Consider the following 12,655-nt stretch of genomic DNA (forward strand, 5'->3'; position numbering starts at 1 on the left):
AATTGGTGACATGATCGATAAGATCAATGACTTTTGATATAAGTTGCCCTCTTCTAGGGGTAACAATTTTCCTATCTGCCCCGTGTGGGATCCAAGCATCTTTTCAAATATCAATATTTTCTCCATTTCCAACTCTACAAATATATCCATTTCTTAGAGAACACACTCCCGCCATAATGCTTTGCCAAGTAAAGGAAGACCCTTTTTTCAACTCACATTCATTAAGTCGCCATCCAGGAAATTTTTAATTCTCAATATGGTGGCACATAGGGATTCAGGGTTATCAAGCAGACGCCACGCTTGTTCGGCTAACAAAGCCAAATTGAAACAGTGAATATCTCGAAACCCATTCCTCCATGATCTTTTGGTACACACATCTTTCACCATGCCATCCAATGTATTATCTTCTAGTTGTTTTCGTCACCCCACCAAAAGTGCGACATCACGTCAATGATACATTTGCAAAAAATAGGAACTAGAACAATGCACGTGCCCTGCAACAGGCCGTGATATAAATATTCTAGTAAGTTAGCATGTGGTTACTTGTCAATAATAATGCGATTGGATTCTTATCATGAATTACCTTATATTTTGATTAGAAGTTTGGTAACTAACTAAAGTGGAATTGGTTCAGAAGATAAGTAAATTGAGGTGATTGATTATCATATACTCCTACATAAAAGGTAGGACGAAGGGGTGGTGGAAAGAAAGATGAAATGGGAACCTTACATTCTTTTTATGCAGTAGAGATTTTAAAGACGGACATAGCATAAGTTGGGATAGCTTGTACAACCGATTTGAGTAAGATTTCCTTCCCTCCTGCTGATAGCAGTTTTTTCTTTCATCCACTAATTTTCATAATAATTTGATCAATTAAGAATTGGAAACAATCACTTTTGTTCATACCCACATTTGCAGGAAAACCCAAGTATTTATCATTGAGAGCTTCAGTCATAATATTCAGAAGAGTATATGTTTATGCCTTATCTTCCACTCTTGTGTTGGGACTAAAAAATATACTGGATTTTTCGATGCCCACCATTTGCCCTTGCCTTGATGTAGCACAATAAATATCCAAAACTGATTTCACCTTTCTCGTCTTTTTTAAAGAAAACTTCAACTTTATTAATTAGAAATGATTGTTCATCCGTAAGAAAAGGTATAATATCATTCATTGGCTCCTCAACCAATCCCTAGTTTTCAAAAAATTGCTAGCCTAGCAATTTCATGAGCCACCTTATTTGCTTCTCTATTACAATGTTCAAAACTAATAAGAGAAAAATCACAAGCCAAAAAATAACAATCATCGAAGACTGCAGCCGCCGCTCCTGCCGAGTGTCCTTCACTCTTCATTATGTCAATCACTTTCATATTGTCTGAGTTAATAACAAGATGATTGCATCCTACCTTTTGTGCAAGTAATAACCCAAACGTCTGGGCCGCAACTTCTGCCTGTAATACATGTGCACAACAATCAAACTTACAATTTCCACCGATAATGAACATGCCTTTGTCATCTCTAAGGACCGCCCCAGCTATACCGTGAAGCAAATCATGATCAAACGAGCCATCAAAATTTAGCTTGACCAAACCCCTAGGAGGACATCTCCATCCCACTGTTTTAATAGACGCCTTAGGGAAGTACGCATCGACATAGTTTGTCGTTATGGCAAGAGCCCCCATCGAAGTTTGGTTAGCATTTTGAAACTTTCCTTCATGAACCAGTTTACGTCTATCCCGCCATAAATACCAAGCTGTAAAAGCGATTAGTTCGGGCATGTTCTGGATGCTCATTAAAGATAATTCCTGATCTTGGATAAAGAGTAAGAATCCTAGTACCGCCTCTCCCGCACGGTCAACAACAAAGCTTTATTGATCACCTTGTATAACCCTAGTTTCCCCATACTTCTTTCACCTTCCGACATCGGAACAAGACGTGTTTTTTATCTCCTGGAGCATTCGAGCATGACGGGCAGATGGGTGTAACCTTCAAGTGTCTATTAGCAAGTGTAACTTGACATGGGAGGGTTTCATGTAGAGTACACCAGATAAAGATTTTTACCTTTGCCGGACATGATAATTTCCAAATCTTTTCCCAAATAGGATTGACATTGGTTCTACCCATCCCATTTACATGTTGCAACTTTTTCCCATGTTGGTTGTTCCACTCTTCCAAATATGCAGAACGAACAGTGAACATGCCATTTTTTGTATAACTCCAAGCAATGAAATCCAGCATATTATACATGGGAAGTGGAATTGCGAGCACCCTTTGTGCATCAATTGGCCATAACGTCTGTCTCACCGAATCTTCATCCCATGAATTCGTGATTGGGTCAATAAGGCCACACACCTTTGATAGAAGTTGTCCCCTTCTAGGAGTGATAATCTTCATATTAGCACAATTTGGGATCTAAGCGTCTTTTCAAATATCAATATTCTGTCCATTTCCAACTCGCCAAAAATAACCATTTTTTAGAGAATTTACATCTGCCATAATACTTTGCCAAGTAAAGGAGGACCCCCTTTTTTAAACTTGCATTCATTAGATCCCCCTCCGAAAAATATTTTGCTTTCAAGATACTAGCACATAAAGACCCAGGGTTATCAATCAGACGCCACGCTTGTTTGGGTAACAAAGCCAGATTGAAGCAGTGTATATCTCGGAAATCCATACCTCCTTGGTCTTTTGGGACACACATCTTCCATCATGCCATCCAATGCATTATCTTCTAATTGTCCTCATCACCCCACCAAAATTGCGACATCGCGTCAATGATTCCTTTACATTTTTTTTAGAAATTTTAAAGACGGACATGGCATAAGTTGGGATAGCTTGTACAACAGATTTGAGCAAAAATTCCTTTCCTCTCGCGAATAACAGTTTTTCCTTCCATCCACTAATTTTCATAATAATACGATCGATCAGGAATTGAAAACAATCACTTTTGTCCATACCCACATTTGAAGGCAGACCCAAACATTTGTTAGTAAAAGATTCAGTCATGATATTCGGAATTGTATAAATTTGCACCTTGTCTTCCACCTTGGTATTGGGACTAAAAGAATACTAGACTTCTCAACACTCATCATTTGTCCCAAGGCGGCACAGTAAGAATCCAAAACCGATTTCAACGCCTCCGCATTCATAGCAGTTGTTTTCATCAGGATCAGAGAGTCATCAGTAAAAAGGAGGTTTGAAACCAATGGTGCATCTCTACTAACCTTTATTCTAGATATACTCTCATTCTCCTCTGCATGTGCTAAGAGAGTAGTTAGCCCCTCCGTACATAACAAGAATAAGTATGGAGAGAGAGGATCTCTCTGCCTCAATCCTCTAGTAGGTATGAAGCTCTCGGTTTCTTTTGTATTAAAACGAACCCGGTATTCCATCGAGGATACACATTTCATAATTAAATTTACCCAGTTCTCCTTAAAACCCAGTATGAGCAAAATCTCCTTAAGAAAAGACCACTCCACTCGATCATACGTCTTATGCATATCCAATTTAATGGCACACAAGCCCTCTTTACCCTTTTTTTTTAATAGTGTGAAGACACTCATATGCCACAAAAATATTATCTGTAATCATTTGTCCAGACACAAACGCACTCTGAGTCTTATTTATGATATTTGAAAGGATTATCTTCAACCAGGCCGCAATCATTTTTGAGATTAGTTTGTACACGACATTATACAGATTAATTGGTCTAAATTGAGTTACCCTTTCCGGAGTATTGACCTTTGTTTAACAGTCGTTGCACAGATTATCTTCACCTTTCTCGTCTTTGTTTAACAGTCGTTGCACACGCCCCCTCACACCTTTTCCCGTTAAAAATAGGGAGTATATCTATTTGAAGCGAGAAAAAACAAAACAAGCGACCGCTCCACGTGACGGCATCAGTCCTCTCCTCTCCACTCCCCCCTACCTCGCCGCCTCCGCCGCGCTTGTTCCTCCCACCCCGCGGCGCCGCCCCCCGACGCTTCTGCCTCTCTGCTCTTCCCGAGGTGACGCCCGCTCTCTTCTGCTCTGCCCCGCCGTCCACTCCTCTCCGTAACGCCCTCCCTCGGCGACGGCACCAATGTCGGCAGGTATCCGGGGGAAGGGCGACGGCACACTGGTGGCCCAGCGGCGATGGTGACGGCTGCGCCGGCGAAGGTAACCGTTGTACTCTGTTTCTGGTATGTGCCCTTTAGCGGAGATTCTGACAGCGAATCAGGCGAGCCCCGATCTAGATCGACGGGTCGGTCGGGATCGGGGTCAACTAAGAAAAAGCCTAAAAGTTTGCAATTTTGGCAGGAATCTCACCGACATTAGCTCCGAGCTTCAAGGAATGGACAGTGTTCCAGCTCTCGCGCTCTGCTGCCTAATCTTGCTACCGAGCTGGGCCAATGGCCTCGGCTCCATGGGATCCATCTCGGTGTCCTACGGCGAGGACGGCCCGGTGTTCTGCGGCCTCAGCTCGGACGGCTCCCACTTGGTCACCTGCTCCGGCGCGGACGCATCTGTCGTCTACGGTGCTCCCCTCAGGATCCCCTTCCTCGGCCTCACCGCGGGGGATGGGTTCGCGTGCGGTCTCTTGCTTGATACCAGTCAGCCTTACTGCTGGGGGAGCAACTCATATGTCAAGATCGGGGTGCCGCAACCAATGGTCGAGGGCGTGGAGTATTCCCTGCTCAGTGCCGGGGACAACCACCTGTGTGCACTGCGAATGCCTGACAAGGGGATTCCTCACGGTGTTAACCCTGATACTTCAGTGATAGATTGCTGGGGGTACAACATGACTGCCACACATGTTGTCGCTGGAGCCGTGTCGACCATATCAGCGGGCTCGGTGTTCAATTGTGCCTTGTTTACGTGCAACAGGACAGTGTTCTGCTGGGGTGATGAGACAGTGAGTGGTGTGATTGAGCTGGCTCCGAGGAATGTCAAGTTTCAGTCCATAGGAGCAGGTGGCTACCATGTCTGTGGGGTGCTGGAGAATGCACAAGTCTTCTGCTGGGGAAGGAGCTTGGAGATGCAGCAGGTGTCGCCTACCGGTGCTATCGGTGAAGGCGATGTGAGCATAGTGCCGATGGATGCAATGGTCTCCGTTGTGGGCGGACGATTCCATGCTTGTGGCATCAGGAGCCTTGATCACCAAGTAGCTTGCTGGGGTTTCCAACTTCAGAACAGTACATCAGCACCCAAAGGTCTCAGGTTGTATACAATAGTGGCTGGAGACTACTTTACTTGTGGTGTGCCTGCTGAGACATCGATGAAGCCAAGGTGTTGGGGCAATAGTGGGCCATTGGCACTACCAATGGCGGTATCACCCGGGATTTGTGTATCTTCTGCATGCAGCCCCGGATACTACGAGTATGTTAACCATGGTGAGCTTGGTGGCAGCAAGTCTTGCAAGCCTGGAAACTCTAGACTCTGCTTGCCCTGCAGTGCTGGCTGCCCAGACAACTCGTATGAGTCCTCGCCCTGCAATGCCACGGCTGACCGTGTGTGCCAGTTTGATTGCTCGAGGTGTGTCTCAGATGAGTGTTTGTCATACTGCACATCCCGGAAGCAGACCAACAACCATAAGTCAATGGATTTTCAGATGCGCATTTTTGTGGCAGAGATTGCATTTGCTGTCATTTTGATTTTCACCGTGACAGCCATTTCTTGCCTATATGTACGACACAAGCTTCGAGATTGCCGATGTTCGAAGAGCAAGTTGAGGATGACAAAGAGTGCAACATACTCTTTTCGAAAGGATAACACGAAGATCCAGCCTGACGTGGAAGATCTGAAGATCAGGAGAGCTCAGGAATTTTCCTATGAGGAGTTGGAACAAGCAACCGATGGCTTCTCGGAGGATTCACAAGTTGGCAAAGGCAGCTTTTCATGTGTATTCAGGGGCATTCTGAGAGATGGGACAGTCGTTGCTGTGAAGCGTGCAATAAAAGTATCGGATGCGAAGAAAAGCTCAAAGGAGTTCCATACTGAACTTGACCTCCTCTCTAGGCTCAACCATGCACATTTGCTCGACCTACTTGGTTACTGTGAGGATGGCAGCGAGAGGCTCTTGGTTTATGAGTTCATGGCTCATGGATCCCTGTACCAGCATCTGCATGGCAAGGATTCAAACTTGAAGAAGCAACTGAACTGGACCAGGCGGGTTACCATTGCTGTCCAGGCTGCTCGTGGAATAGAGTATTTGCATGGCTATGCTTGCCCACCAGTAATTCACCGAGACATCAAGTCTTCAAACATATTGATCGATGAGGACCACAATGCGCGTGTTGCCGACTTTGGTCTATCTATAATGGGCCCTGTAGATAGCGGCACACCACTCTCAGAGCTGCCGGCAGGGACACTTGGGTACCTTGACCCTGAGTACTACCGTCTCCATTACTTGACGACAAAGTCGGATGTCTACAGCTTTGGAGTAGTTCTTCTAGAAATCCTAAGTGGCAGGAAAGCCATTGACATGCAGCTTGAGGAGGGCAATATTGTTGAATGGGCAGCCCCGTTGATCAAAGCTGGGGACATTTCTGGCATCCTTGATCCAGCCTTATCTCCTCCCTCTGACCTGGAGGCTCTGAAGAAGATTGCAGCTGTGGCATGCAAGTGCGTGAGAATGCGAGGCAAAGACCGGCCTTCCATGGACAAGGTGACAACATCTCTAGAGCGTGCACTTGCGCTGCTGATGGGCAGCCCATGCCTGGAGCAACCCATTCTGCCAACTGAAGTTGTTCTCGGGAGCAGCCGGATGCACAAAAAGGTATCACAGAGGTCATCCAATCAGTCGTGCTCAGAGAACGAGCTCGTTGATGGGGACGACCAGCGGATCGAGTACAGGGCACCATCTTGGATAACGTTTCCAAGCGTGACCTCGTCGCAGAGGAGGAAATCATCAGCGTCGGAAGCCGACCTGGATGGCCGAACAACCACAGATGGGAGGAACGTCGGGAGCAGCATAGGAGATGGTCTGCGGTCATTGGAGGAAGAGATTGGGCCGGCGTCGCCACAGGAGGACTTGTACTTGCAGCACAACTTCTGATGAAATGCCAAGATCAGCTGGAAACACGGAAACCGTCTGCCGTTTTAAGTTCAGACTTTGTGACCTGTTGCTTTGTAGATCAACTGTAGCAGGCCATTCGGGAGAGAGGAAGATCTAGCTATATAGAGTACGTACTGGAAGGATTTTTAGCATCTGGAGGCATTTCTTTGTAGATTGATTCGGCCGTCCTATAATTGGCACTTCTATTTACGAGTGGGTGGCGACACTTGATGAATCCTGTTCTGTAGCTCGCAGATACGTGTAAGTGTGTAGTTGTTCTCTTTCTGGTGTTGGTTTCGCCTGCAAATTAGCATAATATTCTCGTTCACCGTGTTGAGTATCTTTTCGCTTTGCGGTGTATGTTTCGCCTGCAAACTGGCATAATAATATTGTGCCAACTGAGATGAAGCTTTGGAGATCAAATTGCATGTCTAACATTTTTTTTCTTTCACATCTATTAAGAGTTCATTTCATTTTACTTAGAACTTCACGGTTTGTCTGCTAATCTTCTGTGACAGGTGAAGTGTAATTTTCAGTGGCCCGGTTCAGGATTCAGGAGATTGTCGGTGTGTGTCATCTGCCATGATCTGTTTACGCTGTTGCTTTCGAGACAATGAACGCAGGTCGTTGAAAATCAGTTAATGTTGCTGACTTTGTCATTATGTTTGTTACGAGTACTTCTTTCGGAAGCAAGGCGGTAGTACTTTAAATGTGGTCGAGATTAGAGTAACACTTTCGGTTGCGGACATGGATAATCTGCTCACGAGCTCAAATACACATGCATGACAGTAACTTTGATTTTTTTTTCGATTCTTGGTTTGGTTTAGTCTTTGTTGATTTTTGTCTTAGGTACTTATACGTTGATGGGCTTCTATGGGCTAATTAAATGAGGAATTTGAGGTAAAAAGGTAGGATAATTAAAAAGAAGGATTTGTAGGCTTCAATGGTGGAGCTACTAAATTAGAAAAAAAAGAAAGAATTTGATTCCCGACAAAAATGGATGAGGACGTCATGGTAATTAATAAAAGAATTATACTTAAATGGAATTAGTGAGAGATTATGCCTAACGAAGAAAATATGAGCATAGCTAAATTACATCATATTTTTTATGTTCCTTTTTGCGTTGCAGCATGTTCTTCGTAGTGAATCCAGTGCTATGGCACATTATGGTTGCACAAAATAACAAATTTTCCCGTTACAACGCACCGGCATATGTGCTAGTAAAATCTAAATAATCTGTTTATGCTAGTAAAATCTAAATAATCTGTTTTTTTTGGATGAACATCAATTCTAACATGCTGCAAAATTTGCCCTTAGAATGACATCCGTGGAGGCCTGTACAAAAAGAAAATCGGACCTCAAAAGGCTCATTTTCTAGCACTCAAAAAAAAAGGCACTTGCATCATTCGTGATAGTTTTCTAGTTTGGTTCTGCTTTAGTCGTTTAGATGTACCTGATCGCATGATCATTTTACCCATCACTCTTGTTCAGTTATTTGTCCAAAGGTAAGCATTCTTAGAGCATCTTCAACGGACTCCCTTTCCCCAATAAATTGCATGTAGCTGGGGAGTTGAGGCAAAGAAAAAAAAACATGATCCAACAGACTCTCATTCTTCAATAAACAGTATTTGTGTGTGTGCGTCACCTCAGTGATAGTGTAAAATTCAACGATACCCTCTTGGATTTGTTTGCACCGTCCCGTGAGCTTCGGCAAGGTGACCCCTTATCCTCGTTTCTTTTCCTATTTGTGGTTGGTGGTCTGCTGACTTTGTTGAAGGATGGCGAAGTACAGGGAAAGTTCACCCCTCCCCCCTCAAGGTGTGCTGTCGAGCTTCGGGCATATCTCACATGCTTTTTGCTGATGATACGTTGCTTTCCTTTAAAGCCAACAAAGCAGGATAGGGAGGTGAAGAAAACTATAAACACTTATGAGACCGCTATAGGACAACTTATAAACCCGGCAAAGTGCAGAATTATGTTTGGTAAATCTTGTTTGGCAGCTGACAAGGAGCGGGTTCGTATAACTTTGCAGGTCTAGTCGTCCACCTTTGAGGAGAAATACTTGGGTATGCCAACAACAGAAGGAAGAAGTCAAAAGGAAAGTTCCAGAACCTATAGGCCCGACTCACAAAATGCATCATTGTGTGGGGAGACACATTGTCCCTTGCTGGAAAGGAAACTATGATCAAGGTGCTAGCACAGGCTATTTCAACATACATGATGGGGGTGTTCAAGTTATCAATGTCGGTTTGTGATGACTTGAACATGATGGTGCAAATTTTCTGGTGTGGTGCTTCAAAGGGGAAGAGAAAAACCCATCGGATATCCTGGTCGCGCATTATGGCACATAAATGAAGGGAGGCTTGGGCTTAAAATATTTTAGAATATTCAACCAAACGTTGCTCGCTCGCCAAGCATGGAGACTCCTAACCAAACCCGATACTTGTGCACAGGTTTCAAGTCTCACTACTAGCCAGAGGGGCAGCTCGAGGATATGGTGTTCGCCAGGAATGCTTCGAAAACTTAGCAGTCCATCTAGTGTGGGCTCGAGCTCCTCAAGAAGGGGCTGGTATGGCGCGGTGGCAATGGCGAGAGCATACGTATATGGCACAGCAGGAGGGTGCCCTGAGCCCCCTCATGTCAGCTAATTTCGGCCCAGGGTACCTGCGAGCTGCGACAGGTGTTAGAACCCTTGGAAGATTGTGGTGCTTGGCGTATGGAACTTCTGCAATGCCACCTCCTCCCAATTAATGTTGATACCATTAGGAGCATACAGTTTATGAAAGGATCGAGAAGAGGTGTCTAGAGGGGGGGGGGATGATTAGACACTAAGTACCAAAAGTTGCAGTTTTTAATTTCTTTAAGTTGAAGTGGAGTTTTGGCAAAAGTTTAACAAACACAATACATATCAAGCAAGCATGCAAAGAGTATATGAGCAGTGGAAAGTAACGCATGCAATTTGCAAGAATGTAAGGGGAAGGGTTTGGAGAATTCAAACGCAATTGGAGACACGGATGTTTTTGTCGTGGTTCCGATAGGTTGTGCTATCATACATCCACGTTGATGGAGACTTCAACCCACGAAGGGTAACGGTTGCGCGAGTCCACGGATGTCTCCACCCACGAAGGGTCCACGAATAAGCAACCTTGTCTATCCCATCATGGCCATCGCCCATGAAGGACTTGCCTCACTAGCGGTAGATCTTCATGAAGTAGGCGATCTCCTTGCCCTTACAAACTCCTTGGTTCAACTCCACAATCTTGTCGGAGGCTCGCAAGTGACACCTAGCCAATCTAGGAGACACCATTCTCCAAGAAGTAACAATGGTGTGTTGATGATGAACTCCTTGCTCTTGTGCTTCAAACGATAGTCTCCCCAACACTCAACTCTCTCTCATAGGATTTGGATTTGGTGGAAAAAAGATTTGAGTGGAAAGCAACTTGGGGAAGGCTAGAGATCAAGATTCATATGGTGGGAATGGAATATCTTGGCCTCAACACATGCATAGGTGGTTCTCTCTTAGAAAATGTGTATTGGAAGTGTAGGTATGTTCTGATGGCTCTCTCCACGAATGAAGAGTGGGTGGAGGGGTATATATAGCCTCCACACAAAAACTAACCGTTACACACAATTTACCAATCTCAGTGAGACCGAATTGAGAAACTCGGTCGGACCGATTTAGCAAATCTAGTGACCGTTAGGATTTTCAGTGGGACTGAGATGCAACTCGGTAGGACCGGTATGGTTAGGGTTAGGGCATAACGTAATCTCGGTGAGACCGATTACACAAACTCGGTGGGACCGATTTTGGTAATAAGCTAACCAGAGAGTTGGTCAGGCAAACTTGGTGAGACCGATTACACAAACTCGGTGGGACCGATTTTGGTAATAAGCTAACCAGAAAGTTTGCATTGTAATCTCGGTAGCACCGATTGCTCAATCTCGGTGAGACCTATTTTGGTAATGGACATACACAGAGAGATTACAATCCCATCTCAGTGAGACCGAGATCCCTATCGGTGAAACCGATTTGCCTAGGGTTTGTGGCAGTGGCTATGAGATCTGAACTCGGTGTCGCCAAATAGAAAGAATCGGTGGGGCCGAGTTTGACTTTTGGTTTAGGTCATATGTGGATGTGGGAAGGTAGTTGAGGGTTTTGGAGCATATCACTAAGCACTATGAAGCAGGAACCTCATCAAGCAACACCTCATCCCCTCTTGATAGTATTGGCCTTTCCTATAGACTCAATGTGATCTTGGATCACTAAAATAGAAAATGTAGAGTCTTGATCTTGAAGCTTGAGCTAATCCTTTGTCCTTAGCATCTTGAAGGGGTTCCACATGCTTTAGTCCATGCCACTTAATTTGTTGAACTTGTTTGAAACATACTAGGTAAAAGTATTAGTCCAACAAGAGATATGTTGTCATTAATTATCAAAATCACCCAGGGAGCACTTGTGCTTTCAATCTCTCCTTTTTTGGTAATTGATGGCAACATACATCAAAGCTTTAGATAAAGATATAAAGAATAGCAAGTGAAGCTTTGGAAAGACATGTAACAAGCATAGGCTCCCCCTACATGAATGCAATCATGTGAATATGGAATATAGAAGCATGTGAGAGCATAACCATGACAGAGTAGCAATGTGTTACATGTATCTTGGCTATATGCATCACGGCAAAAGATATGAATATGGTAAATGTACCTTCATGCCCATGAGTCCTTCTTGCAAACAGTATGTACATCAGCAAGAATTTCTCATACACATGACTATGATGCATATACTTACCTTGTGGTCTTGAGTTGGCTAGGATGGGATGAGCCTGCGTAAACAAGGTTAGATAACACAGATGCACTCACTAGCTAGAGCAAACAAAAGAAACCACAAGAGTACCAAGACTGGGATGACATGTAGAGTGAGTACAGAGTACCACGATAGATATTGAAATGTCCCTAAAGAGAAAGATATGCAATGAATTTAATAATTTTTCCCTTGGAAGTCTTGCTCCCCCTGAATCTAGCATGGGATACTGGGAGAAGATAGGTGTAACGCCCCGAGACCGATGTGCCAGGTGTCGTCCAGTTATTCGCTGTTGTGGCCTTGTCATTTGCTTGCGTGTTGCATTTCATCATGTCATCATGTGCATTGCATCATCATGTTTTCAAAACCTGCATCCGTCCGGGTTCCCCCAATTCCGTCCGTTATCCGTTCTGAGCCCAACCACACTTGCACGCGCCCGCGGCATGTCCGAAATAGTATTTTATAAGTGGCCAAAAAATGTTCTCGGAATGGGTTGAAAGTTGGCGTGCGGTCTTATTTTAGTGTAGATAGACCGCCTGTCAAGTTTCATCACATTTGGAGTTCGTTTGATAGCCCAACCGATTAACTATAGCGACAGTATAGCCGGTCTTTTCGTCGGACGTTTTCGGTCTCCGGAAATCGTGCCGGGCTGCATCTCTCCCCTCTTCTCTCAGACCAACCCGCTCTCCAAAATCCACCTAGGCCCATGCCTACCCCTCTTTGCACAGTGCATCGACCCCTCGCAACCTAGTCCGAAACTTCCCCGAACCCGACCCGGACTGTCACCACCGTTGTGTCCGGATCATCCCCAAACATC

The 12,655-nt window shown here is 44.6% G+C and overlaps 1 protein-coding gene across 1 annotated transcript; it reads left to right on the forward strand.

Annotated features, from left to right (window-relative positions):
* Positions 1–3,878: 3,878 nt before the first annotated feature.
* On the forward strand, positions 3,879–7,379 carry LOC119328107 (serine/threonine-protein kinase-like protein CR4). The gene is made up of 2 exons (XM_037601141.1): positions 3,879–4,159; positions 4,301–7,379. The coding sequence occupies exon 2, from the start codon at positions 4,335–4,337 to the stop codon at positions 7,035–7,037; it is 2,703 nt and encodes a 900-aa protein (XP_037457038.1). The 5' UTR covers positions 3,879–4,159; positions 4,301–4,334; the 3' UTR covers positions 7,038–7,379.
* The last annotated feature ends 5,276 nt before the right edge of the window (positions 7,380–12,655 follow it).

This window comes from Triticum dicoccoides, chromosome 7A (assembly GCF_002162155.2).
Source record: "Triticum dicoccoides isolate Atlit2015 ecotype Zavitan chromosome 7A, WEW_v2.0, whole genome shotgun sequence".
In the NCBI taxonomy this organism is placed as follows: domain Eukaryota; kingdom Viridiplantae; phylum Streptophyta; class Magnoliopsida; order Poales; family Poaceae; genus Triticum; species Triticum dicoccoides.